At 41.4% G+C, this 27,593-nt stretch overlaps 1 protein-coding gene across 1 annotated transcript in view; it reads right to left on the bottom strand.

The window, feature by feature from the left end:
• KCTD16 (potassium channel tetramerization domain containing 16) overlaps nucleotides 1-13,558 on the bottom strand; it is a 291,666-nt gene extending 278,108 nt beyond the window's left edge. The window contains exons 1-3 of the mRNA XM_056574893.1: nucleotides 13,431-13,558; nucleotides 11,748-12,338; nucleotides 10,454-11,581 (exon numbers count right to left, since the gene is read on the bottom strand). Of these exons, the coding sequence (XP_056430868.1) occupies nucleotides 10,454-11,285 (832 nt within the window). The 5' untranslated portion in view covers nucleotides 11,286-11,581; nucleotides 11,748-12,338; nucleotides 13,431-13,558. The remainder of the gene's footprint in view (nucleotides 1-10,453; nucleotides 11,582-11,747; nucleotides 12,339-13,430) is intronic.
• Nucleotides 13,559-27,593: the final 14,035 nt, after the last annotated feature.

Genomic DNA, 27,593 nt, shown 5'->3' on the forward strand with positions numbered 1-27,593 from the left:
AATGGAGTAAAAAATTATTTACTCCATCTATCCAAATGAGTAGAAAAAACAGATAACAGTGGATACAGCAAGAATTGGGAAAACAAGTGGGATATACGTATGAACAGTATAATAGAATTAGCGAGGCACGTCACATCACGGTCAGGTGATGGTGAAGCGGGGAGGCGGTAGATGGAACAGGGGGAATCAGGCATCGGGCCACAACTGTATGGAACCGTATGGTGCTTCGTCAGGTCCCTGTGACCTGGTCGCAGGGGCCTGACGAAGCACCATACGGTGCGATACAGCTGTGGCCTGACGCCTGATTCCCCCCTTTCCATCTACCGCCTCCACGCTTCACCATCGCCTGACCGTGATGCCTCGCTGCCTCCGACTGACTGGGTGAGTTGCTCCGCACCATCTCTTTTGTGATTTCAATATGCATTGTTTAGTCTGGCGTACAGCACCACCCATAGGAGAACATAGATTGCAAATACTAGTGATATTATTGAAGGAATCACATTCTGCAGACTTAAAGTGACACTGCCGTATTTTTTTATTTTTCTATTGAGATCACAAGTACCGTATATACTCGAGTATTAGCCGACCCAAATATAAGCCGAGGCCCCTACTTTCACCCCCAAAACCTGGGAAAACTTATTGACTCAAGTATAAGCCCAGGGGGGAAAATACATCATCCCCCCCATCATCATCCAGACCCCCGTCATCATCACCGCCTGTCAAACCCCCCTGTCATCATCACCTCCAGTCTATATCACCCCTGTCATCATCCAGACTGCCCCCTCTGTCATCATTTAGGTCCTCCTCGTTGTCTACTCACCTCCCCAGTTCTCTTGGTCCTGTTGCTTAGTAGCTGCAGGGACCGTCTGCATTTCGGTGGGGAGGGTGAGCCGGTCTGGGCCGTCCATCTTCCCCGGGAGGCCCTCTTCTCCTCCCCGGGCCGGCCCCAGACTAGTGACGCTGCATTGACGCCACCGCGCTGGGGCGTCCGTGCACAGGGACGCCCCTGACATCACGGATGTCTGCTGCGCACGGACGTCCCTGTGTGTTGCCGTCAATGCAGGGTCACTAGTCGGATGGTCCCTGCAGCAAAGATGGACAGCCAGGCCAAACCCCCCCCCCCCCCCCCAATGGTATATTTTATTTTTTCACTTGAGTATAAGCCAAGGGGGGCATTTCCAGCACAAACAATTGTGCTGAAGAACTCGGCTTAAACTCGATTATGTACGGTATGTAGAAATAGATGTATGTAAAGGAGAGAAAAAGAACATATCTCGCTTTTATCCAATGATATACATATACATATATGTATAGATATACATATATACACATTTGCCTTAGGCCACTTTTCTACACCAGAGTGACACATTTTTGAAATTGTAGTACAGCTAGCAGTCCCAGCCTGACCGCTTATCTAATTATCCTCTTGGTCAGCTTGAGTCATCAGACCCATGGTCAGGCTGGGTTGACTTGTGGTCATAATATGAAGGCAAACTTTAGTCTATTTTCACCTGGAAAACAAATGCCACACAAAGCTGCCAATCTGGCTGGGTTTCCACTTGGCAGCTTTTAAGCCAAAACCAACAGTGGACTCAAAAGGAATGAGAAAAATAAAAGAAGGAATTATAATTCCCCTTCCTGCTGGATCCACTTTTACTTGAGTAAAAAAAGAAAAACGTCAAAGAAGAGAGAGAAAAAGGCCAAAGTAAGAAAAAAAATGTGAGTTCAGCGTTTTATAATTCCCTACTGACTTTCCGCTAACATCTGGACACAACAGTTTCTTGGAGGAGCAAAAGACACAATAAATACAATAAATCTGGGCTTTTTAGTTTTCACATAGTCATTTATTAACTGCACAGAATTGCTCCTGTAACAGCTTCTAAACTTAGGATCTAAAGGTCCTAAAGGGGTCTAGTGTTGATTTCAAACACCTTTTCTTGTGGGGGGGGTGCCAAGTGTTGGCACTTTCCTGATTAGCAATTGATAGCATATCCTAAGGATAGACCATGAATTGTTCAAGCCTAGAAAGCCCTTTGGGTGCATTCACATGAGCGGATTTTGTTTCAATCTCGCAGGTAGTTTCCCGCTATGAGTTTGAAAGAAGCGGACTCTCCGCGGGCTGTCCGCAGCAGATTTTCAGCTATGGAATCTCCACTACAGGAAAAACTGCCACAGATCCCAATGAAGTCCATCTGTGGTGGATTTTCAACAGTGGAGATTCCACTGCTGAAAATCTGCTGTGGACAGATGGCGGAGGAAACCCGCTGCGAGTTTGAAACAAAATCCACTCATGTGATCGCACCCTCAAGGGGATTGTTCTCATCATGCTAAAGGAAATAACTGACTGTAGAGCTCAAGTCAATTCCAGGATCAATGCTCTGCTACAAGCAATAGGTAACATAATGATATAGTAATGCTTTTAAAACAGTCAGCATTTAAACTGTGCCCCTTTCTTACCACATGAGTTGTGCATGAAGATGTTTATTCCAATAATCCCTTCAACCACTTAAACAGGTTTTCCAACCTTTAAAAATGGATAGTTATTATTAGAACAATGGGGGATGACTCTCACCTTCAGCAAAAATAAGCTTTTTAAGGGCCACTGCAGCTTCTTCAATATCACTGTACTTATCGTAGAGGTGGTGCAAGGTAGTGCAGTATTGTCTTGTCAACTTGAATGGGATAATGCTACATTATCTTGCACCACTTCTTCTAATAGCATGGCAATTGCAAGTATAGTCCAAGTATTGTAGAGGCTGTAGTGCAAACAGCTGATTGGCAGAAGTCAGGCCCACCACCGATCTCACATTGATAGTCATTCCTGAGGATTGCAGGATAGAAGGATACCCTCTTAAAGGGGTACTCCCGTGGAAAACTTTTTTTTTTAAATCAACTGGTGCCAGAAAGTTGAACAGATTTGTAAATTACTTCTATTAAAAAATCTTATTCCTTGAAGTACTTTTTAGGGGCTGTATACTACAGAGGAAATGCTTATCTTTTTGGATTCTCTGATGTCATGACCACAGTGCTCTCTGCAGACCTCTGCAGTCTATTTTAGGAACTGTCCAGAGCAGCATATGTTTGCTATGAGGATGTTCTCCTGCTCTGGACAGTTCCTAAAATGGACAGCAGAGGTCAGCAGAGAGCACTGTGGTCATCACATCAGAGAAATCAAAAAAGATAAGCATTTCCTCTGTAGTATATAGCCCCTAAAAAGTACTGGAAGGATTAAGATTTTTTTAATATAAGTAATTTACAAATCTGTTTAACCTTCTGGCACCAGTTGATTTAAAAAAAAAAAGTTTTCCACGGGAGTACCCCTTTAAAGGGGTATTCCGGGCAAAAACATCTTATCCCCTATCCAAAGGATAGGGGATAAGATGTCTGATCGCAGGGGGCCTGCCGCTGGGACCCCCCGCAATCTCCCTGCAGCACCTTCATTCTATGCGGGGCTGCGTCTCCAGTTTCGGAAACCCCCGGGTTTCCGATACTGGAGAAGTGATGTCACGTCATGCCCCCTTGTGACGTCATGCCACGCCCCCTCCATTCATGTCCATGGAGGGGGCGTGGTGGCCGCCACATGACCTCACACCACACCCCGTAGTGATGTCACGCCACATCTCCTCTATTCATGTCTATGGGAGGGGGCGTGGTGGCCGCCATGCCCCTCCCATAGACATGAATAGAGCAGGCATGGTGTGACATCACAAGGGGGCATGGCATGATGTCATGTGGTGGCATGACGTGACATCCCTTCTCCAGTATCGGAAACCCGGAGGTTTCCTAAACTGGAGACGCAGCCCCGCATAGAATGCAGATGCTGCAGAGAGATTGCGGGGGGCCCCAGCGAAAGGTCCAAGGGTCCTTTGGATAGGGTTAAGATGGTTTTGCCTGGAATACCCCTTTAAATGTTCTCTGTTATTACAAGTCATCACAGCAGATTTTAAGCAATCTCCAAAAATGATTATCATATCTGCCTATGCTGTAGATTATGTGGTAACAAAAATTACTCCTGATAATATTCATTGTTTTTTCTTCAAATCTGGGCAACCTGCGGTAAAAGCATATATATATATATATATATATATATATATATATATATATAGCATCTAAAATAGATAAAAAGAAAAAATTGAATGAGGTCAGTACATGAATACAGGATAAAAATAATGATGTGTTGCAAAGAGGAGAACAGCAGAGTTCAAGGTCTAATGGCTGTTGGAAAATTGGTAGGGGAAGAGGATGACAGCTTGGAGGCTGTGGAATAACTACAATAAAAAGTATGTAAAAAATACAAAAAAGAATCAAAAGGACATGTGACAGGTGGTGATAATAAAGGTAAGGTGCAGGGATAAAATAAGTTGAATATGAAAAGATAGAATACAGTGATAATATAACATTTATAAAAATAAAAAAAAGATTAAAATACAAAAAATATTGTTGTAAACAGGAGGAACTCTGAAGTAAGCTGCATGTAAGGAGGATAGTACTAGCTATGACATGCTGACATGTTTGCTTCTCCACTATAGCAATTTGTAAATGTGGGATATGACAAATAAATTGCTTGAGATGATCTGTGCTAGAATTTTCCTATTAAAACGGTTGTCCAATTTATATGAAAAATGACAGCTTGCTCGGGTACACTATATTCACCTGTTTTATGCTTGTTCAATCCAGCTCTGCCACTCCAGTTCTCCCCATTTCCTTTGTTTACTTCCCTGCTGCCAATCACTGGTCTCAGTGGTCTAATGCCGATTATGGCTGAAGGCAGTGATTGGCTGCAGGGGCACCGAAGATGTCAGCGGGAGAGTACTAAGGGCATGTTACAAAGAAAAGTAAACAAGGGTCCTCTAGATGGCAGACACATGCCTGATTCAGCAGATCATCACTTATTTATTAAATCATTGTCGGCCACATATCCCGTTTACAAAGGGAGATGTAAGGTGAACCAACAATGGTTGTTAAGGTCACACAATCCCAAAGATCAGCTGGCCAACAAGTTACTGCTATTACAAGACTCCCTGCTCCTCTAGGTACAGTACTGTATGCTTCTCAGTCACTAATAGGGGACCAGTGTCAGATGATGACCTCTGGGAACCCCCCCATCTCCAAATTGGGGCCTGAGTCCTTTGTTTTTCACGTGTGGTTGTGACTCGTATGTGCGCCTTGCTGTTTCAATGATTGACTGAACACAGTCACCACTCCATTCAAAAGGAATGTCCTTCATCTATAGATTGCAGAGGTCCCAGCAGATAGACCCACCGGGGTCTGACACAACCCCTATCCTGTGTATAAGTTTATTAAAATTGAGAGTACCCCATTAACATTTGCCAGGCTGGGTGTGATATTCTGTTTTAACACAAGGTTGACAGGCACAAAGTAATGCTGCCATGTACTACATTTGTGTCTCCTATGGTGAATGGGAATATAATAACCTGAGTTGCCCCCCTTTCTATGCCCTAAAGCAGCCCCTTGGATCTTGCCCTAAAATGAACATGAGCTGTTTATTTTCCATCAATATTGATTTGTTGACAATATGATATGTAATTTCACCCCTGTGCATGCACAGTTACATAGTTACATAGTTACATAGTTAGTACGGTTGAAAAAAGACATATGTCCATCAAGTTCAACCAGGGAATTAAGGGGTAGGGGTGTGGCGCGATATTGGGGAAGGGATGAGATTTTATATTTCTTCATAAGCATTAATCTTATTTTGTTCCAGGAATGTATCTAATCCTGTTTTAAAGCTGTTAATTGTTCCTGCTGTGACCAGTTCCTGAGGTAGACTGTTCCATAAGTTCACAGTTCTCATGGTAAAGAAGGCGTGTAATAATTATACTATTATAAACCTGGGTAGAAAGCGGCTATAAATATACATGGAATGAAAATACAAAGATAAGTTTAGAGAGTCATTTAATTGTAGGTTACACAACCTCTAAGGACCGCAGAATTGTTTTACTGAGATCAGCTGATTCGGAAAATGAAACCAGTGCGGTATAATTTATATTTACATTTCTATATCAGTGTAAAAGCCGTAACTGCTTTTAACTACCTAAATGCTGAATAAAACATTCTGTAGTCGTTGCTTTGCATTCTGAGGTTGTAACATAAGGTTCGGTTGAAGAAGTGATATATCAGCATTATGTAAAAAACAAAACACTATAACCATTAATAATGTATCCCTAGTGCACATAAAGGTCTACTGTGTTTTTAACTTATTTACATCCAGACAGGTTGATTTTCACAGTTTTGTATTGTTCATATAGGGATTGCCTATGAATGCAAAAGATAACCTGCAAAGAATGATAATTCTCTCTCTAATGCTTTCACTGACAAGAAAGCAGCAGAAAGAAAAATGCCTAAAGTGTCCAACAGAGTGTTATGTCTTCCCCAATAGAAAAAAAGTTATGAAAGACCAGGGCTAAGTAGTTTTCTGGAGACATGGAAGGATATCTGGTTGTTGCCTACATTTAAACTAATAAAACATACTGATTGGTTACCAAATGATAGTAAATTACTTGTGGAATGGTGGGGGTCTGACAACTGTGACCCCTGCCAATCCTGAGAACACCAGTACACTGTGCTTTTGAATGAACAGTGTGGGTTGTGCAGCAATGGCCACTGCTTCATTCAAGGGCCTTCTAAATGTTGCTGTACACAGCACATGGCAATGTTCAGAAGGCCCACAGAGAATAAATCCAATGGTAGCGAAGAAAAAAGAAACCTTCGGAATGGCGCTGCTGGTTCCAATGGTAAGGGTGACAAACCGTAGCCAGAGATGTAGGTAATACAAAACACTGGACAGTTTATTCAGTATTACATAAAACAAAAGGCTTACACGTTTCGGGGAGCCTCCCCCTTCTTCGGATCAGTGACACAGATCTGAAGAAGGGGGAGGCTCCCCCGAAACGCGTAATCCTTTTGTTTTATTGTTTTATGTAATGCTGAATAAACTGTCCAGTGTTTTGTATTACCTACATCTCTGGCTACGGCTTCTTACCCTTACCAGTGGAACCAGCAGCGCCATCCGAAGGTTTCTTTTTGCTTTGCCACTATAGGACCTGTCTCAGGAAACAGTTTTTACCTCTCCTGCAAACTAAGGCTCAGCAGCGGTTCCAGCTTACTCTTTAAACCCCATTGTGGGTTGATACGCAAGTTTTTACTTGCTGCAAGGTGAGCAGCTACTACCTAGGGGTCGAACAGGCCCCACTATCACTCCGTCTCTTACCATCCTTACGGTATAACAAGAGGCGCCCCTCCCGTTTCCCTATTTTTTCTCCACTTATAGATATCACAGAGAATAAATGGCTGTGCATGCTGGACCGCTCCATTCATTTGAGCCTACAATTTTACTGTGTTCTTGGAATCAGCGGTCAATCCCCTCACTGATGTGTAAGTTATCTTGTATGATGTGTAACTTGCTCAGAATACCCCCTTAAGGACTTTCTATTTTACATGTTATTTTTAAAATAAGAATGTTTGTGCTAATCTGTGCTACTATGACATAAGCTGGTAGAGCAGCACGTTGCCCTAACAGTAGGCTTAGTGAACAGACAGCCCTGGGGTCCTATAGGACCCCAGGGCTGTCTGTTCACTAAGCCTGCTGTAAGGTCTAAGTATTGTTATATGGCTAGAATCAAATAGAATCAAGTTCTGATTGGCCATTAAAATAGAAGTTCAGCTACTGGACAGCCAATACAGGACATTGATAAACATGGCACTATAAATTAAGACACCATAAAAAGGCATATTGGCTGTTGCTACAGGTGGATAATTTCACTGCCATTTTAAAGAGGCTGGGGGGAATTTATTATTGTATTTACAAAGCTTTTTAGTGTACATTCGTCACAAATTTTTGTACAAATGTTTGTGCACACTAATACACCATATAACAAAATACAATACAAAACAAACAACAAATTATAGACAAAAAGAATACATCACTAATATTCTCTTTTTCTATAAAAGGGTTATATGGCTAGAATCAAAGGTTCTGATTGGCCATTAAAATAGAAGTTCAGCTACTGGACAGCCAATACAGGACATTGACAAGCATGGCACTATAAATTAAGGCACCATAATATGGCATATTGGCTGTTGCTACAGGTTTAAAAAGAATGGATAATTTCACTGCCACTTTAAAGAGGTTGGGGGGAATTTATCATTGTATTTACAAAGCTTTTAAGTGTACATTTGTCACAAATTTTTGTACAATCTGCTATTTGCCAAAAATGTTTGACTTTTTGGCTTCCAAACCGCTTTGACTTTTGCAGTGGTAAATGATTTGCAAAATGTGATAATTTAATATAAAAAATGTTTGTGCTATCTTAATCAACATACACAGGATGTACGACCAGCAAAACAGTGTAAAAAAAATCACCTCAAACACACAAACAATTCTAAATTCCCTCTTTGTTGTCTATACCACAGAAAGATGTCCTTAGCTTGGCACTACCCGCTTTAAGCCAGAGGGGGGCAGCTACTATGTAAGAGCAGCTCAAACTCCGAAGGACTAACACCAAGCTGCTACATGGATGTACATTCTTTTGGAAGAGAGGAGGACTATATGAATGGATCCCCACAACACAGCTGATCTCCCAGGAGGATCAGAAGCCAGGCTCAGGAAGATCAGTAGATCAATGTGGTGAATGTTTCAGAGGAGCATTGTAATAATGAGTGACTCCTTTAAATGTTTATTTTTGGGTTTAAGACATTTTATGAAAGTAGCATATCGATAATACTAGAAAAATCTGAAGGCTATGAAGACTGTCACAGATATAACAAATACATACAACTAGCATCTCACACTGCATGAACTAGACCATCACCCAATAGTACTATGTCAATAAAGTGACAAAAATTTATGAAACTGTAATTGACACTAAATACTTCCCAAACACCATTCCTAAATAGAACAGACTTATGGAAGTCAAAAAAAGTGTGACTCACAATACTAGATAGCGGGTGCGAATTTGTTATGGAGTGAAAAGGGGTCAGATGGATCAATATTCATTCTGTGTTTTGTGTTCTCTAGTAAAAAGAGACAGGTATGGAAGACTGTTTCAATAACTAGGAAAAGAAGAAGCTGTAAATGTCCATTTTATGCCTATTTGGGTTGCAAAATTAGGTAGATACAACATTATATTTTATTATTCGAAATGAAGAACAGTACAAAATAAATAATCCATAGACTGTCCATATAAAGACTATCAGCCAATATTGTTCTAGAATATTCAACCAACAGAATTGTCACAATAAATCACTGGATATCACCATAAGCCCCACCCAATTCCTATATTTACAATGATGCTAGTCCCTGCCTCTCCTGAGCAATTGATATAGTCTGCTAAAACTCCTGAATCTCAGATCACAGCTATATACACTAATACCCCACTTAATAAAATACAATACAAAACACACAACAAATTATAGACAAAAAGAATACACCACTAATATTCTCTTTTTCTATAAAAAAAAAAGTTGTTTTTTTAAATACCAGTAGATATGCAATATATCACCCATTACATAACAACTGAAAGTCTCAAGCAGATAGGTAAATTGTGATGGCAAAAATGCTGCCCCTCCCCCCCTAAACAATTACATATTACACGTGACTCCAAATTGATGCTTGTGAGTTGTGAACCTGGCATGACCCCTAGAAAGTCAACCATGACACCCTGATTGCCACGTCTACCCTCATATATGAACATAGTCCTTCAGATAAAAGTCCAGAGAAATTAGTTCCATTTTCAGCAGTATCTTAAGAAGGTTGGACACATTTAGCTAAATTCCCAAGACTCATAGCCATCTGACCTTGGTTGGGGTCTGGTTTGTCAATATGTACTTCTCAATATATGTATAAATCCTTGACAATGCTTAAATCCCAAACGCGTGCTGCCCGTATAGGCTACATATTTCCTATAAAGGACTTCATGTATAAACCACACTCTTCATTCAACTAGAACCCATATAAATCTTAAAGGATTATGCAATGAAAACATAAACATAGACACCTTTTATACCTTTTGGTTTCAAACCTGTCACAAAGCCATCAAGAAACAGCCTGTGGCTAGCTGTGCTATAAACATAGTGTAGTAGTTATATAAATATAAAAGCCAAGTACTGAAAATTCATTTCTAAGTATCCTGCATGAAAGGAGAGCAAATCAAAAGATTTACTGCCTCCTCTAATCCCATCCCAGCTTCTCCCCTTCTTTTAGCTGTAAATGCTTAGCTACTGTGTGCGAATGACATCCTGTTGATTTATAAAGTAAGGCACAGCAGTCAGCTTCAGCCCAATAAAAATTCGACTGGCCTCTAGTGCCACCTAGCCATAGGATTTCAAGCTTTATTTCATCATTGGTGCTCAATTCAACACCATATACTTTCTGCCACAAAATATCATTCTAGAGGTAAATGGACTGTCATGGTATTTTTTGAGCAGTACTTACTGTAAAAAACGTATTCTGTATAACTGGACCATATCTTGTCATCGGTATACTGATTGACGAATGAAGCTGTCACTGAGGAGTTACAGGCTACCATATGGAATCCACACTCTGATAACATGTCAAATGCTCTCTCTAGATGCTTGAATTTGAGATAAAACCTTGATGTGTATTTTTCTGGAGCTCGGTCAGGATCTCTGCTTTCATTTAGTGTTTCTCCAAAAACCTCTTTGGCTAGTGAGATACGACCACAAACCAGAATTCTTGGAACTCTTCGAAACTTTGCATCCGCTTGACTTTCTCGGCCCATAGTGCAAGATCCCCTATAACCAACAGTGATGAAGCCCCATTTTCTGTCTGAAGGCATTAAAGAAGATGATGGGCATATTCTTGTTTCACTTCCTTGGGAGACTTCCTCAAAGTCACTGTGGCAGTAGTCATCCGGGCTCTGTTTTACTTCATCAGGTGCTAAAATCTTCACAAGCTCTGGGAGCAAAAAATATTCCGCTTCTCTTTTCAATCTCCCTTTTTCAGGGAAGTGATCTGGCAAGACCACCTGCCTGTCCCTGAGGAAGTCAAGAACATAACGGAAGAGAAACCCATCTCGGTCAATAAAGAATCGTCCTTTGGCGTCCTTGGCCAGGTCATTTATAGAGTCCCTTTTCAAAGTGAACATTTTCCACAGCAAAGAATGGGGTATACTGGTCAATGTTGAATGGCGTGTAAAGTAAACTTGCCCACCGACATTTAATTCAACCACCTCCGGAAAAGATTGCAGGATGGTCCCTTGGTCTCTAGGTGGAGCATAAGTTCTGCAGTTTCCACTTAAAGCCATTGTGCTTTTTTTTTTTTTTTTAACAGATTCCACTAATCTCGGTGCAAATTGTTCATGAATTTTAAAACTGAAGGGAAAAACTGAACAGTATATTCCCAAAGTGCAAAAACTCTCTTCTGTTTCTATATTTCTTGGTCATGAAGTCAGATACAATTGGTCATGAACATAACAGTCTGTGGTGTGTCCTAGATCAAATCCACTGGAATAATAACTTGCTAAACCAGCATAAAAAGAATATACATCCCCCTGAACTCACTGGATGGAAGGTCACACTGAACAGACAGACATACGAGGATCTGTCAAGAGAGAACATTGTGAAGTTAACATAAATAACACATTTATCCTAATATAAGTGTCGATATAGAAATCTCTGCATGCCATTTACATTATCATCAGAGTAGAGTATACATTTATCTGCTATACATTACTATGAAAATGTCCTAGATAGTAAAATTACTATACCTGAGTGGCATAATCCTTTTACATGGAAAAGATGACACTTTCTATACACACACAAATAGAAATCAATATAAAATAATACAAAAAATAAAAGTATGGGATAGGTGTAGCTCTTATCAAGTGTAGAAAGTTAGCAGCTCCGGGGTAGCAGTGGCTGTGATGCCTTCTTAGTTGTGTTGGTCAAGAAATAAAAAGCAACACTAAAAATAAGACTGGCTTGTATTTAAGGGAGATGAAAAAGCTTTCTCCAGATGGGATGCTGGCTTCTAAATGCTTAGCAAAAACCTCCCCATTACAAGAGCCAGCCAGCATGGAGCGGGGTGCACATCTGATATTCCATGTACTTGCAGGAACACAGAGGCTAACATACTTCCAGGAAGGCTGAGAGCAGTGGAAGGGATAGGAGGAGCAGGCGGCAGTGATAGCTGAGAATTCAGCTCTGGGTGCTCTGTTGCTTGGATGCTGAGCCTGTTCTAGCTGCTGAGCTGGGTGGATCCACAGTTCCCAGGGCTGTTCTGAGATGGTGCTATTTCAGCAGTGCAGGGAAGAAACCAACCAGGGAAATAACTATTACATCATCTTAAAGGAATATAGCTGTGAAGGAAAAAAAAATAAATAAAGGCATTTACGAGCTGTCAACAGCAGCATTGCTTTAAACAGGTGAAAATATGAAAGTGCGAAGAGCAGCTTAAGCAGTACCTATCCCCTGGGTGGTTTAACCTATTAACCTCCATTTAAATTGTCACATCAAGCACTGATTCTAATTGGTTATGTTGTTACAGATTACGGCAATTAGGGGGAAAGCTTTGCCTGGCAATTATAGCCTTATCTCCGAAACTACAAATCTAGGTATATTTTATTCTAGCTGGCTACTGGCACTGTTTTACTGGCAATAACAAGCCATTCTGTTATAATTGGGGCAGTGATTCGGAGGAGCTTCCAAATCTCAGTATGAGAAAACGAACAAGTATTAGAAATCGATTGAATACACTTAGAGGCTCGGGTACGATGTTATATGATAGGATCCCATTATTCCTATGCAAGTTCAAATAGGGACAGCAGTATACAGAACAGATATGCAGTGTACAGCATTTACCATCCAGTAGAGCTCATTCAGATGTGTAACAGTGTGTATATATATGTATTATGCTATAGGTAATGCTTTAATAAAGTATTCAGAAATTGACTAGGTTTGAAATGTATATGTACATGGTACAAGGGGATTTCATCCATTCATAAATATTTTCCAAGAACAGCCTGTCTTTAATTTATGTTCTCAGGTATCTTATTTAGGCTCCATTCACACCAGCCTCATAATGCCCCAGGTGGGGGATATATTGTATAATTAGTGCCAAAAAAAAAATCCATGATCCAAAAAAGCAAGAAAAAGTTTATGCTTTTCTTCCATGGACTGATATTGATGAACAGCTCCAGCGAAGTTAGAGGGGTATTCTCATTTTACAAAGATAGGGGGTGACTAACCACCAAGAAGGCCAAAACACTTGCTTAAACTTGACTTTACTGGATACTATAAAAAAATGTAAAATGGCCTACAAAGAAACAGAAACGATGTGAAGGAGTTGTTGCAAGAGGCGGGGGGGGGGGGGAGGGGGGGTCCTGATATGTAAAAAAGGGGAAAAGAGAAACAAGGTAATGTAAGGTGACCCTGATGACAACGATACTTACCTGGTCTCGTTACATGCTCTGATTCTCCTGCAATCTTCCGCCGTATCTTCTGTTCTGGGGTCGACTTTGAGCATGGGCGGAGCTTTGTGATGCCACCGCTGCTGTTCTCTGCTGGGTCCTGCTGCTGTCTGGGCATGCTGGGATTTGTAGTTTTGCTTTGAGCAGTAGTCACTAAGACAGATTGGGGAATTAATTAAATATTAATTAGCCGGGCTGAGCGCTGAACAGCACTGATGTTACCGTGCCCAAGAATCATAGCCCCACCCATGCCCCAGACTGCTCATTTGCATATTCGGAAAAATAAAGATATCTCCTCAACGGAGCGACGGATCCGGACAAAGAAGGTACCAATTTAATCAGTGTCACCCGCACTACCAGCCAGTATAGCTGGTTAGTGGGGGTGCAACTTGTCGCACTAAGGGCCCTGCTCAGACACCAGTCTTTTATTACATATATTATCCATTAAAGCATTTATAATTGTTACCAGCCACATCTCTTTACATTTATTCCCTATTATTACATCTACCAATTGCTAACTGTACTTCTTATGGTAAGAAAAACTTGACTTCCAATTGTTTTACTAAAACACAAGATAATGATATGGTTCATTTGTAATAGACATATTCTTCCCTAGAAGCAGAAGGATTTTCCTATTTATTGCCTCAAGTAAGAATATAAATCATTAATGAAAGATGGAAATGACTCTGCAATATGGTTCAAAAACTCTTCCTTGGACCCAGATATCGGGAAACTATACTATGACAGTAAAGAATAGGACAAAGGGATTGTGCTGCCCAATGTCCAAGCTTCACAGGCAATCCAATGAATTTGATCTTATTAGAAATCACTGTAAATAATGATGCTCTGTTTGACAACCTGCAGCTCTACTGTTATTGCAAAACTACATGGTAAGAGTTGTAAAAACCGGTGAGACAGTGTCTGCAGCGCTCCGGTCGGCATTGCTGACCGCGAGCGCTGCTCCCTGGTCCCCAGAGGGGACGTGATCCAAGGCACGGCTCGTGCCTGCCCTCGGATCGCGCCCCATGTCACTCACCTCTCGCCCCCGTCTGCTTCCTCCCGGCGCGCGCAGCCCTGCTCCCTTAGGGCGCGCGCGCCGGCTTGCTAAAATTTAAAGGGCCAGTGCACCACTAATTGGTGCCTGGCCCAATCACTCCCAATCACTCCCTAACATTTAAAAACCCACTTCCCCTTCCTCTCCTTGCCGGATATTGTTGCCTTGTGCCCTGAGAAAGCGTTATAGTGTGTTCCAAGCCTGTGTACCCAGACCTTCCAAGCCTGTTTCCAGACAAGGAAAATTGACATACCAAATCAATTATATATTGATTCATGAATACAATGGGGGAAAATTTCCCGTGTAAAATTGTAGCACAGAAAGTCGCAGTCTAAATACGTGACTTTTTTTTGCGATTTTTGCTGATTTGTGATTTTTAGAACATGATGCATTCTAGTCTATTTTAGATGGAAAAATGCATTGGTGCTGAATTTATCAATAGCGATTTTACAGCGAAAAGTCGCATCAGCCAAAAGTACACTGAAATGTCAGACCATGCTGGAGCAGGTTTAAATACAGTCTAAACCATAGATCCCGAAGTCCGTGTGCAGAATTTTTCAAGAGCTGTGCGACTTTTCATAAATTAAGCGCACAATAGACCGGCCTTACGCTCTGTAGTTTGGTCTATATTGATGCGGGAAATAGACAGCTTTAATAAATGCCCCCCAATATGTCTACTTTATGTTTGCATCATAAAGTTGATATGTTTTTAACTTTTGGAAGACATCAGAGGGTTTCAAAGTTCAGCAGCAATTTTCCAGTTTTTCAGGGACCAGTTCAGTTTTGATGTGGATTTGAAGGGCCTTCATATTAGAAATACACCCTAAATTACCCCATTATAAAATTTGCACCCCTCAAAGTATACAAAATGACATTCAGAAAGTTTGTTAACCCTTTAGGTGTTTCCCAGCAATAGCAGCAAAGTGAAGGAGAAAATTCAAAATCTCCATTTTTTTACACTAACATGTTCTTGTAGAGCCAGTTTTTCAATATTTACAAGGGGTAAAAAGAGAAAAAGCCCCCCAAAATGTGTAACACAATTTCTCTCGAGTAAGGAAATACCCCATATGTGTATGTAAAGTGCTCTGTGGGTGCACTAGAGGGCTCAGAAGGGAAGGAGCAACAATGGGATTTTGGAGAGTGAATTTTGCTGAAATGTTTTTTTTTTGGGGGGGGGCATGTTGCATTTAGGAAGCCCCTATGGTGCCAGAACAGCAAAAAAAAACACATGGCATACTATTTTGGCAACTACATCCCTCATGGCACGTAACAAGGGGTACAGTGAGCCTTAACACCCCACAGGTGATTGATGACTTTTCAGATGTCTAAACAAAATCTTTTTTTTTTCCCCACTAAAATCCTTTTTTACCCCCAAATTTACCATTTTTTCAAGAGGTAATAGGAGAAAATGCCCCCCAAAAGTTGTAACCCCATTCCTTCTGAGTATGGAAATACCTCATGTGTGGACGTAAGGTGCTCTGCATGAGCACTACAATGCTCAGAAGGGAAGGAGTCACATATGGCTTTTGGAAAGCGAATTTTGCTGAAATGGTTTTTGGGGGGCATGCCGCAATTAGGAAGCTCCAATGGTGCCATAACAGCAAACCCCCTTTTGTGCATGCTGGGAGTTGTTGCTAGGCAATAGTAGGAGGCACCGCCTTACCTCCTGCTGTTGCCCTGCCGGATCCTGCCTGACGCCGCTGCCGCTGTCTCTGCTCCTGGGACCCCACTGCCGATGCCGGGGATTGGGGGCCCCAGGTCCAGGTGAAGACTCCCAGCACCCGCTCTCACCCTCCGGAATGGGGGCGGAGCAGGTGCCATTAGGGACACCCCCACAGCAGGAGTCCTGATTCGGCCAACCAATCAGGACAATCATAGGGTGGCACCACCTCACTCCAGCTGCTAAAGGGTTTTTTATTTTTCCCCCCTTTTTTTCTAGGTTACCGGGGACCCGATTGACTCAGAATCACCGCAACTCGCTGATTGCAATTGTCTCAGGACCCCCCCAGGGGTTTCAGCAGGCATCCCGGTCTGGTACCCGACAGGCCTGTAGTGTGAACCGGAATTGCCACGGGCATACAGGTACACCCTGGGTACTTAAGTCCCAGAATGTCAGGGCGTACCTGTACGGCCTGGGTCCTTAAGGAGTTAAAGGGGTACTCCGGTGGAAAACAATTTTTTTTTAAATCAACTGGTGCCAGAAAGTTAAACAGATTTGTAAATGACTTCTAAATAAGCATCTTAATCCTTCCAGTATGAATGCTACAGAGGAAGTTGTGTAGTTCTTTTCAGTCTGACCACAGTGTTCTCTGCGGACACCTCCATCTGCCAGGAACTGTCCAGAGCAGGAGAGGTTTGCTAAGGGGAATTGCTCCTGCTCTGGATACTTGCTCTGGATACCTGACATGGACAGAGGTGTCAGAGAGCACTGTGGTCAGAAAAGATCTTACTGTGTTGCCCATTGCATAACACGTTGAGCATGGGCAGCCTAATTTGCATAGATGTCAGATAAGATTTTGTGGTTTCAACCACCAAGGCTTTTTTCCCCTTAGCCAACTAGGACTATTTTACTTTATCTGATTTTAAAGAGGTTGTTCTGGATTAGAAAAGTGCTGATTCTTTTTTGCAAAAACTGCACCACTCCCGTCAAAAGGTTGTGTATGGTACCGTAGCTATGCTTTATTAAAGTGAATGGGACTGAGTTGCAGTACTACACCTGACCTGTGTACAAGAGCGGTGGTGTTTTTTGCAAAACACAGAAGCAGTATTTTTCCAATCCCGAACAACCCCTTTAAATATAACTTCTAATGAATTATACCATCTGTCACCAATGATACAATATTGTCTCAGAGAATAGTCCAGATCTTCTGCTTGTCTATTACTGGTACTACAATTAATAGGTTAGATTAAGTAGAATGATACCCATTATCTTCCTAGTTATTTTAACTTGCTCTTTCCATGCGTGAGATAGATGGATAAGAGAAAAGAGTAATGTGTTAGCATGATAGAACAGGAAAGGGAAAATGACAGCAAGAAAAACCACTAATACATTCCAGTGTGGTAATATGACATGCACTGCACTTATATCCTGCTTTGTGGATTGAGGTCTAGTGGTTTCCCAGTAAACATTTCATAGGTAATGAAGTCACGTACACTGGGCACAGTATGGGCTCACTCATTGTTGATCACTCCATTAAGGAGGGTAATCACAATGTAATGTGCTGGAACTGTTTCACTAGCTATGCATAGAGGTTACTTTATATATTTAAACAGTTAAGTGCTGCCAAACCCAAGCTGGGATTTCTATTAAGTCTTACATCTTCCAACCTCTGCGTCAGTCAAATATGTCAGAATAGTTGAGGACTAATTGCTCCTATTAAGAAACACCATTATCTTGGGAACACAAGGTCTCCTGCTGCCGCCTCCATCTACCCACATATTTACCTAGTATCAGTGATCCAGTGCAGGGTCCTGGCCGTCATTATCCCTTCCCTGGCAGCCAAGACTAGAAATCCTGGAAGTACTTAGGAACACACTCCTAACCCTCTTCTTTTAACGTGAGTCACAATTATATGGAAAAGGTAGGTAAATGCACGTTAGTCTAAAAAGTTCCTTTATGTCTAATTACTTCAGGACAGTCTGTCTTTTATTGGGTCTCTTTAATATCCACAAAATGTTGTCTAATGGAGAATACAACCTAGCACTTATTTAAGCCAAAAACAGGAGTCAACTTTACGTAAAAGAAATAAGTGTAGTAGAAAAAATTGTACCTCTTCTGTGTTTTGGACACAGTCCTGATCAAAATACGTAAAATTGTACTTAAAGAAATTATCCTGATATTAAAAAGTATTCCCTATCCAAAATATAGGAAATAAGCATCTGATCAGTGGGGGTTAAACTGTTGGCACACCCACCCATCACAACAACGGAAACCCCTTGTCCAATGGAGAATGGAGCAGCAGTGTGCTCCATTCACTTTAAGGGTTCGTTCACACGTACACAGATTTGATGCACAGGATTTTCTGCTGCAGATTTCAATGTAAACTAAATGTCTGAGCACAGCTTCTAATCTGCAGTTACAAATCCTGCGCATCAAATCTGCGCAGGATCCTGTATGTGTGAACGTACCCTTAATGAGACTTCTGAACATAGCTGAGTTCAGAGCTCTGTATTATTCAGAAATTCTATAGAGGATGACTGGAGAAGTGGCTGGGTATACGTACTACTATTCCATTCACAAGGGGCTTCAATTTTCTTGATCGTGGGGTCGGACCACCACCAGTCAACTTGTTATGCCCTATCGTACAGAGAGCAGATAGTTTTTAACCTTGGGATAACCCTGTTGAGTTGCAGTTCCATGAATGTATGAACAGCAGATGCAGATGAAAGAAATGTATCACCTAGATTCTTTTGTCTACTGACTAGAGCCAGATACCGAAACATATTCCTACTTTCTAATATGTTTCTATTTCCTAAGCAATTTTAGTGTACATTTTTATTAAAGGGGTTCTCCGGTGCTTAAACATCTTATTCCCTATCCAAAGGATAAGGGATAAGATGCCTGATCGCGGGAGTCCCGCAGCTGGGGACCCCCGGGATCATGCACGTGGCACCCCGTTTGTAATCAGACCCAGCAGCTCAGTCGGGCTGATTGGGACATCGCGCTAAAATCGCGATGTTCCGATCAGCTGGGACGCAGGCGGAGGTCTCCTTACCTGACTCCACGGCGTCCGATCGTCGATTGATTGCTCCAAGCCTGAGCTACAGGCTTGAACAATCAAGCCCCTATCTCACTGATCCGTGCAAAGCTATGGCTTTGCAGGGATCAGCATAGGAGATCAGTGTGTCCAGTGTTATAGGTCCCTATGGGAGCTATAGCACTGCAAAGAAAAGTGAAACAAAAAAAAGGTTAACAAAGGTCATTTAACCCCTTCCCTAATAAAAGTTTGAATCACCCCCCTTTTCCCATAAAAAAAACTGTGTAAATAAAAATAAACATATGTGGTATCGCCGCGTGCGTAAATGTCTGAACTATAAAAATATATCATTAATTAAATCGCACGGTTAATGGCGTGTGAGCAAAAAAATTTCAAAGTCCAAAATAGTGTATTTTTGGTCACTTTTTATATCATGCAAAAATGAATAAAAAGCGATCAAAAAGTCTGATCAATACAAAAATGGTACTGATAAAAACTTCAGAACACGGCGCAAAAGATGAGCCCTCATACCGGCCCGTACGTGAAAAAAAAAAAAAGTTATAGGGGTTAGAAGATGAGAATTTTTAACATATACATTTTTCTGCATGTAGTTATGATTTTTTTCAGAAGTACGACAATATCCAACCTATATAAGTAGGGTATCATTTTACCCGTATGGACCTACAGAATAAAGAGTAGGTGTAATTTTTACTGAAAAATGCACTGCGTAGAAACGAAAGCCCCCAAACTTACAAAATGAAATTTTTTCTTAAATTTTGTCGTACAATGAATTTTTTTCCCGTTTCGCCGTGGATTTTTGGGTAAAATGACTAATCTCACTGAAAAATAGAATTGGTGGCGCAAAAAATAAGCCATCATATGGAATTTTATGTGAAAAATTGAAAGCGTTATGATTTTTAAGGCGTTAAGAGATGCTCTACAGAAAACCCCATCAGTATAGACAACAATAGACAAGAGCTGTCCCATTGACATGAATGTGAAAAGTTTTTGACCATGCTCTGAGAGTCCTATGGACATAGGCAACAGTAAACAAGAGCTGTATCATTGACATGAATGGAAGAGGTCATTTTACAGGGAGAAGGAGGATGACCTGTGAAATTTGTCTTCTCTGTGTACTGAAAATCTACACACACACACACATATATATATATATATATATATATATATATATATATATAGGCTTGAAAATAGTGGTGTGAGGCCACAGAAACGTTGCCTGTATTAACTCTGGAATAAACACTTTTGCACCTTGATTTGGAGTGCTGCGGTCGCCTTCTTGTCTGTATATATATATATATAATCCATTGGTGTCTCAGATACTGAACCTCCAGTGTTCATACTCCCGACGCGCAGGTGCTCTGTGCAATATTTATGAGGCAACAGCAGGGTTGTACATGTACATAAAGGCAAACATGTTTTTTTTTTTGCAAGATATTTTGCCCGTGTTTGGCACTTCATAGCACTTCGGTACCAAGGCCCGATGGAATGTCAGTAGGTACAATGGCGTGTTTTCCTTTATATGTACATCACTGCTGTTGTCTCATAAATGTGTCCTGTTTTTATATTTACTATTAAAAAAGAAAAAAACATATTCACCGGTGAGTGCAGCACCTCTTTCTTGAAGTACTCTTTCACTTTAATGCTGTACAAATCCCTTTTTCAGTAGTCTCCTCCTTAAAATCACAAAAAGAAGTCTCAGCTTAGTTTCAAGCCTAGTGGTAAAAATTTACACTAAAGGACTTGTGGATTATTTTATAATATAGAAAGTAGATATAGAAAAACCAAAAAAACAAAACATTTCTTTAAAAAAATATTCCAAATGCTGGAGTCGGAGTCGGGAGCTCGTGACGTCATGGACCCGCCCCCATGAAGTCCTGCCTCGCCCCCTCAATGCAAGTCTATGGGAGGGGGCGTGACTTCCGTCACGCCCCCTCCCATAGACTTGCATTGAGGGGGACGGGGTGTGACATCATGAGGGGGCCGGGCTATGATGTCACAAGCTCCCGGCTCCAGTGTTTGGAACAGTTTGTTCCAAAGGCTGAGCAGCGGAGTACCCCTTTAACATAAAAACTAGATTTAAACAATATGCCATTTTCTGCTGACATATTGACTTTAGGGATACACCACCAAGATGTTCATATGCCCCTAATAAAGCACAGTTTACAGTAAAATGATAAGGGTCTCCAAATGTACCTTCCAATGCCTCCTATACACATCCTTTAGAACCAATGAACACCTAAAAGGATTATGATTGGACCATTTTATTCCATATCATCATTCTAGAATTAATAATTAGTGTTGAGCGGCATAGGCCATATTCGAATTCGCGAATATTCGCGAATATATGGACGAATATTCGTCATATTCGCAAATATTCGCATATTCGTAATATTCTCTTTGTATTTTCGCATATGTGAATATTCGCGTGTGCGAAAATTAACATATACGAACATTCGCATATGCGAAATTTAGCATGTGCAAATTTTCGCATATGCGAAAATTCGCACACCGTTCTCTCACACAGTAGTATTAGAGCCTTCTTTACACCACACAAGCTGGAAGCAGAGAGGGATGATCACTGTGATGTGTACTGTGAAAAAAAAAAAAAAAAAAAAAAACGAATATTCGTAATTACGAATATATAGCGCTATATTCGGGAAATTCGCGAATTCGCGAATATGCGATATTCGCGAATAATATTCGAATTGCGAATATTCGCGAGCAACACTATTAATAATAACAAAATTATACTCTAAATGCTTTGAGTTCATGCTTCCGACATGTGTAATAGACAGATAACCAGGAGTCTCTCTGTACTTCTGTGTAAAATATTAATTACATTTCGGTCACAATTAGTCAGCGGTAAAATATTTTGGCCACGGAAAATTCATAGGTAACTTGTAATAGATTTTTCAATGGGCATTAGGACATGCTGCGAAGACGGCGTAAAAAGAAAGTTAATGCTAACAAATGAAGGGCACAGTGCTAATCTTCAACTTTGTAGTAATATCATAATATGCTTTTTTATCAGCTTAAGAAATACTTTAAAGAACATTTGTAATAGGATACTGAAATTAATCTGCTTGGTGATCAAATAGTAAAAAGGCTACATCCTAATCTCATAAATGAGTTATTAATGTGCTATAACTTTATGGCGCTCAGAGGGTTTTTACCCACCATGGCATATTTAACGCTTAGAACCTTGAAAGTTAGAAATATCTTTCAACAAATAAAACTTATGGAAGAAATGAAAGCGGAAAGAGATCAGTCCGAGAGACTGGGAAGTTACAATTTAAAGGGGTTCTCCAGCATAAGGTGATTTTAGTACGTACCTGGCAGACAGTAATGGACATGCTTAGGAAGGATCTGCGCTTGTCTTGGGCTAAATGGCTATGCTGTGAGATTACCATAACACTGTGGCTAGCTTTTTGTGAACTTGTATTTCCTGTTTTCAGTTTTCTTGTTTGCCTACAAATCCCATGATACCATTTTCCTCCCTCCCACACATCAGCTACCCCACCCATTGAAACATAAATGAGCTGCAGACCTGTGGTCTTCAATCAGGGTGCCTACAGCTGTTGCATTAGTTGCAGATTGCTCTCTCCGCCCATTGAAGCAGACAGGCTCCCTGTCATCAGCTGACTAGTGAGTCAGGTCTCGACCGCATTGCAAGATGGGAAAAATCTGAGACAACAGTCATTTTGTGTGCTGGTAAAAATAAATATTGGGGTGAAAATCACAGAAAAATTGTGAGAAAACCATCACACACAGGTAAAGACACTATATTATGAACTACACTAACTTTACAGCCCCTGTAGCATAGTCAAATAAAAATATTCCCGGAATACCCCTTTAAACTCTGCACAACCTTAACTATTTCATTAACTGGTGATGCCTAGGAGTCCTGTGCAGGGACAATGTGTGGGGACAACCTCTTGGCCCCTAGCTCCATTACAGCTCAAGGTGACGTTCTGATCATGGCACACCTCTAAATGGTCCACTAGCAGGACCTGATATTGGAATAATTGAGGCTCAATTCCCTACGGTATATTGCGGGCTGTGCAGCATGTATAGTGACCACACAAGGCGCCACCGTTTCTTGCCCTATTATTTCTGTGCAGCTAATTAAATCCAGACCAGGTTTGCAGTATATTTCTTAAGATAAATTTTTTGGCATATACAGTATAATACATTCATACACTTTTATATACTGGTCATTCTTTTTTAAATAGAATAACATAGTTTTCTTTTTCTTACGATGACAATACATGGCAGTGCATGCAGTCAATAATGCATGGTGTTTATATCCAGAGATTTTCTTGGGATGTATACTAGATATGTGTTGATACTTTACCAGGAAGCAATAAGTAGCAGAGACTTGCACTGTTTAAATGGCAGTGGCAGGGCATCAGACAGGTCGGTATATAATACATAACTTTTTGTTGTTTTTTGTTGGGAATCTGTCAGCCTTTAGATCATGATCAGAGCTCAAGTGTCGAAAAGGCTGTTCTGAGCTGAAGCAGGCACGCCTCCTCCTTCTTCCACTCCACCCTGCCTTGACTGATTGATGTACAGGGCTTGGCTTCCAGCACAAGGACAGGCATGTAAATCAGTCAAAGCAGGAAGGAGTGAAGGAGGGTGCATCCTGCGGCTCAGCACAGCCTTTTTGAAACCTTTTTATGGTGAACTATTGACTATTAAAAAAAATATTTTTGATAGTATTCCAAAGCATTATTGCATAACCTAATAGGAAATATGGATGGCTGATCTGTGATCACAGGACGCTGTGGATGGGCTTAAAAGGTGGTCCATCCTATATCAAAACACCTTAGAGCTCGTTATACTGCCCATGTGCTCCACTAAAGCACTTTGGAAGGACGGGAGTTAAGCAGAGAAAAAAAATATAGCATGTCCTATTTTTTCTCCACTCAACCCCTGTAAAATACCAGACACCTGACAGACCCCATTCATGTCAATGGGATTCATTGGGACCCAGCGGTGTCAGTTTTGCTCTGACTCATTCAGGGTCCATTTGGGGCAAAAAAACAAAAAAAACAAAAACAAATGGACTTAGAATGACTCTTATCACAACGGCAGTGTTAACCTAGCCTTAGATGCCATGGTTGTATTGACTGCAGGATAAAGTGCCCCATATTGGGTGTATTCCAGCCATGGTACTGCTGCTAATTGTACTAGCACATGAACAGTTCTCTTGTGATCAGAATGCCTTAACAGTATGGTACAGGTCCTCCAAAGGACTCTTGCCTGTGCCATACTATTACAGCACAGGCCATATCCATATTCATGCCGCATCCATGCTGGACCTGTGCTATACCCCATTCATTTCAATTAGGTGAGTGGAATCAGCTATAGACTCCTGTCGGCTAATGTTTCTACCATATCTGTTTTTTGAACCAGACTAAAAACCAGACTAGAAACCATGGTCTGCTGCGGTTTTCACTACTGTTAAAAAAACGGAAAAATGGGCTGACCAGAGTCACTTACTGACTTTGGTCACCTCATTCTAATGAACGGCATGGGGTACAGCATGGATACAGCAGGAGGCGGTTTTGAAATCCCCCTGCCAGATTTAGCTGCTGTATGCCCCAAACATGGTGTAGCTTAACAGTGTGCTTTCTTTCTGTTGATTCTTTGACAAACATAAAAGTCACTTTCATTTATTCTGGTCCAGTTTATCTACAAACATGAACGCTTTTGTGTTGCATTTGAGGGATCTGGAAAATAAACTGAAAAACTGACATGAACTGATCCCATTAAAGTCTATGAGGCTTTTGTAAACAACATCACAGTTAGTTTCAGTTAAGTTGCAGTTTCAGTTAAAGGGGTAGTCCAGTGGTGAAAAACTTATCCCCTATCCTAAGGATAGGGGATAAGTTTGAGATCGCGGGGGGTCCGACCTCTGGGGCCCCCTGTGATCTCTCTGTACGGGGCCCCGGCTCTCCGCCGAGATAGCGGGTGTCGACCCCCGCACGAGGCGGCGGCCGACACGCCCCCTCAATACATCTCAATGGCAGAGCCGGAGATTGCCGAAGGCAGCGCTTCGGCTCTGCCATAGAGTTGTATTGAGGGGGCGTGTCGGCCGCCGCTTCGTGCGGAGGTCGACACGCCCCCTTCCCGCGGGCTGTCGGGGCTCCGTACAGGAGATCGCGGGGGGCCCCAGGGGTCGGACCCCCCGCGATCTGCAACTTATCCCCTATCCTTAAGATAGGGGATAAGTTGTTAACCACTGAATCACCACTGGACTACTCCTTTAAGTTGCAGTCAGTTTTGTTGGCTGATCAAAAATCACAGAATGCATAATTTTTTTGGCCAGCCAAAAAACATGCCAACAAACAGACAATAAAAATTAACATTAATGTGTATGGTGTTGGAAGGGGATCAGTTTGCATCAGTTTGCCTTTGTTTGTTTTTTACAATCTCTCATGCAGCAAGCACCTGTCTTAGCTGCACAGAGCACGATAGCTCCGTGTCTGAAGAGAGATGAAGAGAGCTGGACCCCCACGATCAGACATCTTATCCCCTATCCTTTGTATAGGGGATAAGATATATATCCGGATTTCAAACAGAGCATGCTCAGAAGAAGGAAAACTGACAAAAACTGATGTAAACTGATCAAAAAACCAAGCAAAGTGATACAAATGGTCTGTCTTTTTTACTGAACATGAAAACTTTCCAGTTTTCAAAGGGTCATTTTGAGTCAGTCTATCATTCATTGAAAATATGATGCATTTAACTATATAAACTGATCATGCCTGAACGGATTACAAAATGTGAAACTATCCTTAAAGGGGTTATCCAGGAAAAACTTTTTATATATATATATATATATATATATATATATATATATATATATCAACTGGCTCCATAAAGTTAAACAGATTTGTAAATTACTTCTATTAAAAAATCTTAATCCTTTCAGTACTTATGAGCTTCTGAAGTTAAGGTTGTTCTTTTCTGTCTAAGTGCTCTCTGATGACACGTGTCTCGGGAACCGCCCAGTTTAGAAGCAAATCCCCATAGCAAACCTCTTCTAAACTGGGCGTTTCCCGAGACACGTGTCATCAGAGAGCACTTAGACAGAAATGAACAACCTTAAAGGGGTATTCCGCCCCTGGCATCTTATCCCCTATCCAAAGGATAGGGGATAACATGTTAGATCACCGCGGTCCCGCTGCTGGGGACCCCGGGGATCGCCGCTGCGGCACCCTGCCATCATTACTGCACAGAGCAAGCAGGGCGTGACTGTGATGTCACGAGCCTCGCATCGCCAGTCATCCGGCACGGAGCGAAGTTCGCTCCGTGGACTGGATGTCTGGGGTGCGGCAGCCAAGATCGCCGGGGTCCCAATCGGCGGGACCCCCGCAATCAGACATCTTATCCCCTATCCTTTGGATAGGGTATAAGATGTCTAGGGGCGGAGTACCCCTTTAAGGCTATGTTCCCACAGCCGAAAATGTGTAGAATGTTCTCCTAGGAAACATACGTACCCTAAAACTGATCTGTTAGAAAATATAAAGTCCCATTGACTTTAAGAGCCTTTTACATGCGGATACTGTCAGAAAAATGAAAATGTTCTATCTTCTGACGCAATACAATTCCTGGTCAGAAGTTCTATCTATAGAATTTCTTAATGTAAACAGAGCGGAGGGAAAAAAAAAAAAAACAACAACACAGCTTACCAAGCCACAATGATGTTCTATGGCTTAGTTTACATTATTATAGCCTCAGCATAAATCCCTCTAAAACATTTAAATTTCATTTAACTCTTTCTTTAGACAGATTTTGGGGGTCCCCATACAATACCCAGATCCACGTTAGGATACTCAATGCCACATGACTAGAGAGAGATAGTGTGTAAATGCTAGTAAATAACATACAATGCTGCCATACAGGGCCAAATATTTGCCATCATACAATAGATAAATAATATTTTCATATAGAGCCCAAATATATATAGCCTATGGTGGACAAGTAATGTCGGATGTTACATTGCAGCAGAGTCCCATTGTTTTTAATAGGATTCTGCTGCTGGCGGAATATTTGCAGCCAAAACATCTGCCACAGAAAATCCAAATCCTGCTTCTGCAGAAAGAACTGACATGTCAATTCTCTCTGCGGAATCTATTTGAAAATGCTTTGTCATCTATGGAGACATGTCCGAAAGGTGTATATGCAATTTTTTTAAGGGAATTTTAAGTAAAATTTTATATATCAGAGGAAATAAGGAGATACCATTTTGTTTCATTGCAGGCTGTAAAAGGGGCGATACAGGGGCCGGAGCAGCGTGACGTCATGGCTCCGCCCCTCATGACATCACGGCCCGTCCCCTTAATGCAAGTCTATGGCAGGGGG

This window comes from Hyla sarda, chromosome 4 (assembly GCF_029499605.1).
Source record: "Hyla sarda isolate aHylSar1 chromosome 4, aHylSar1.hap1, whole genome shotgun sequence".
In the NCBI taxonomy this organism is placed as follows: domain Eukaryota; kingdom Metazoa; phylum Chordata; class Amphibia; order Anura; family Hylidae; genus Hyla; species Hyla sarda.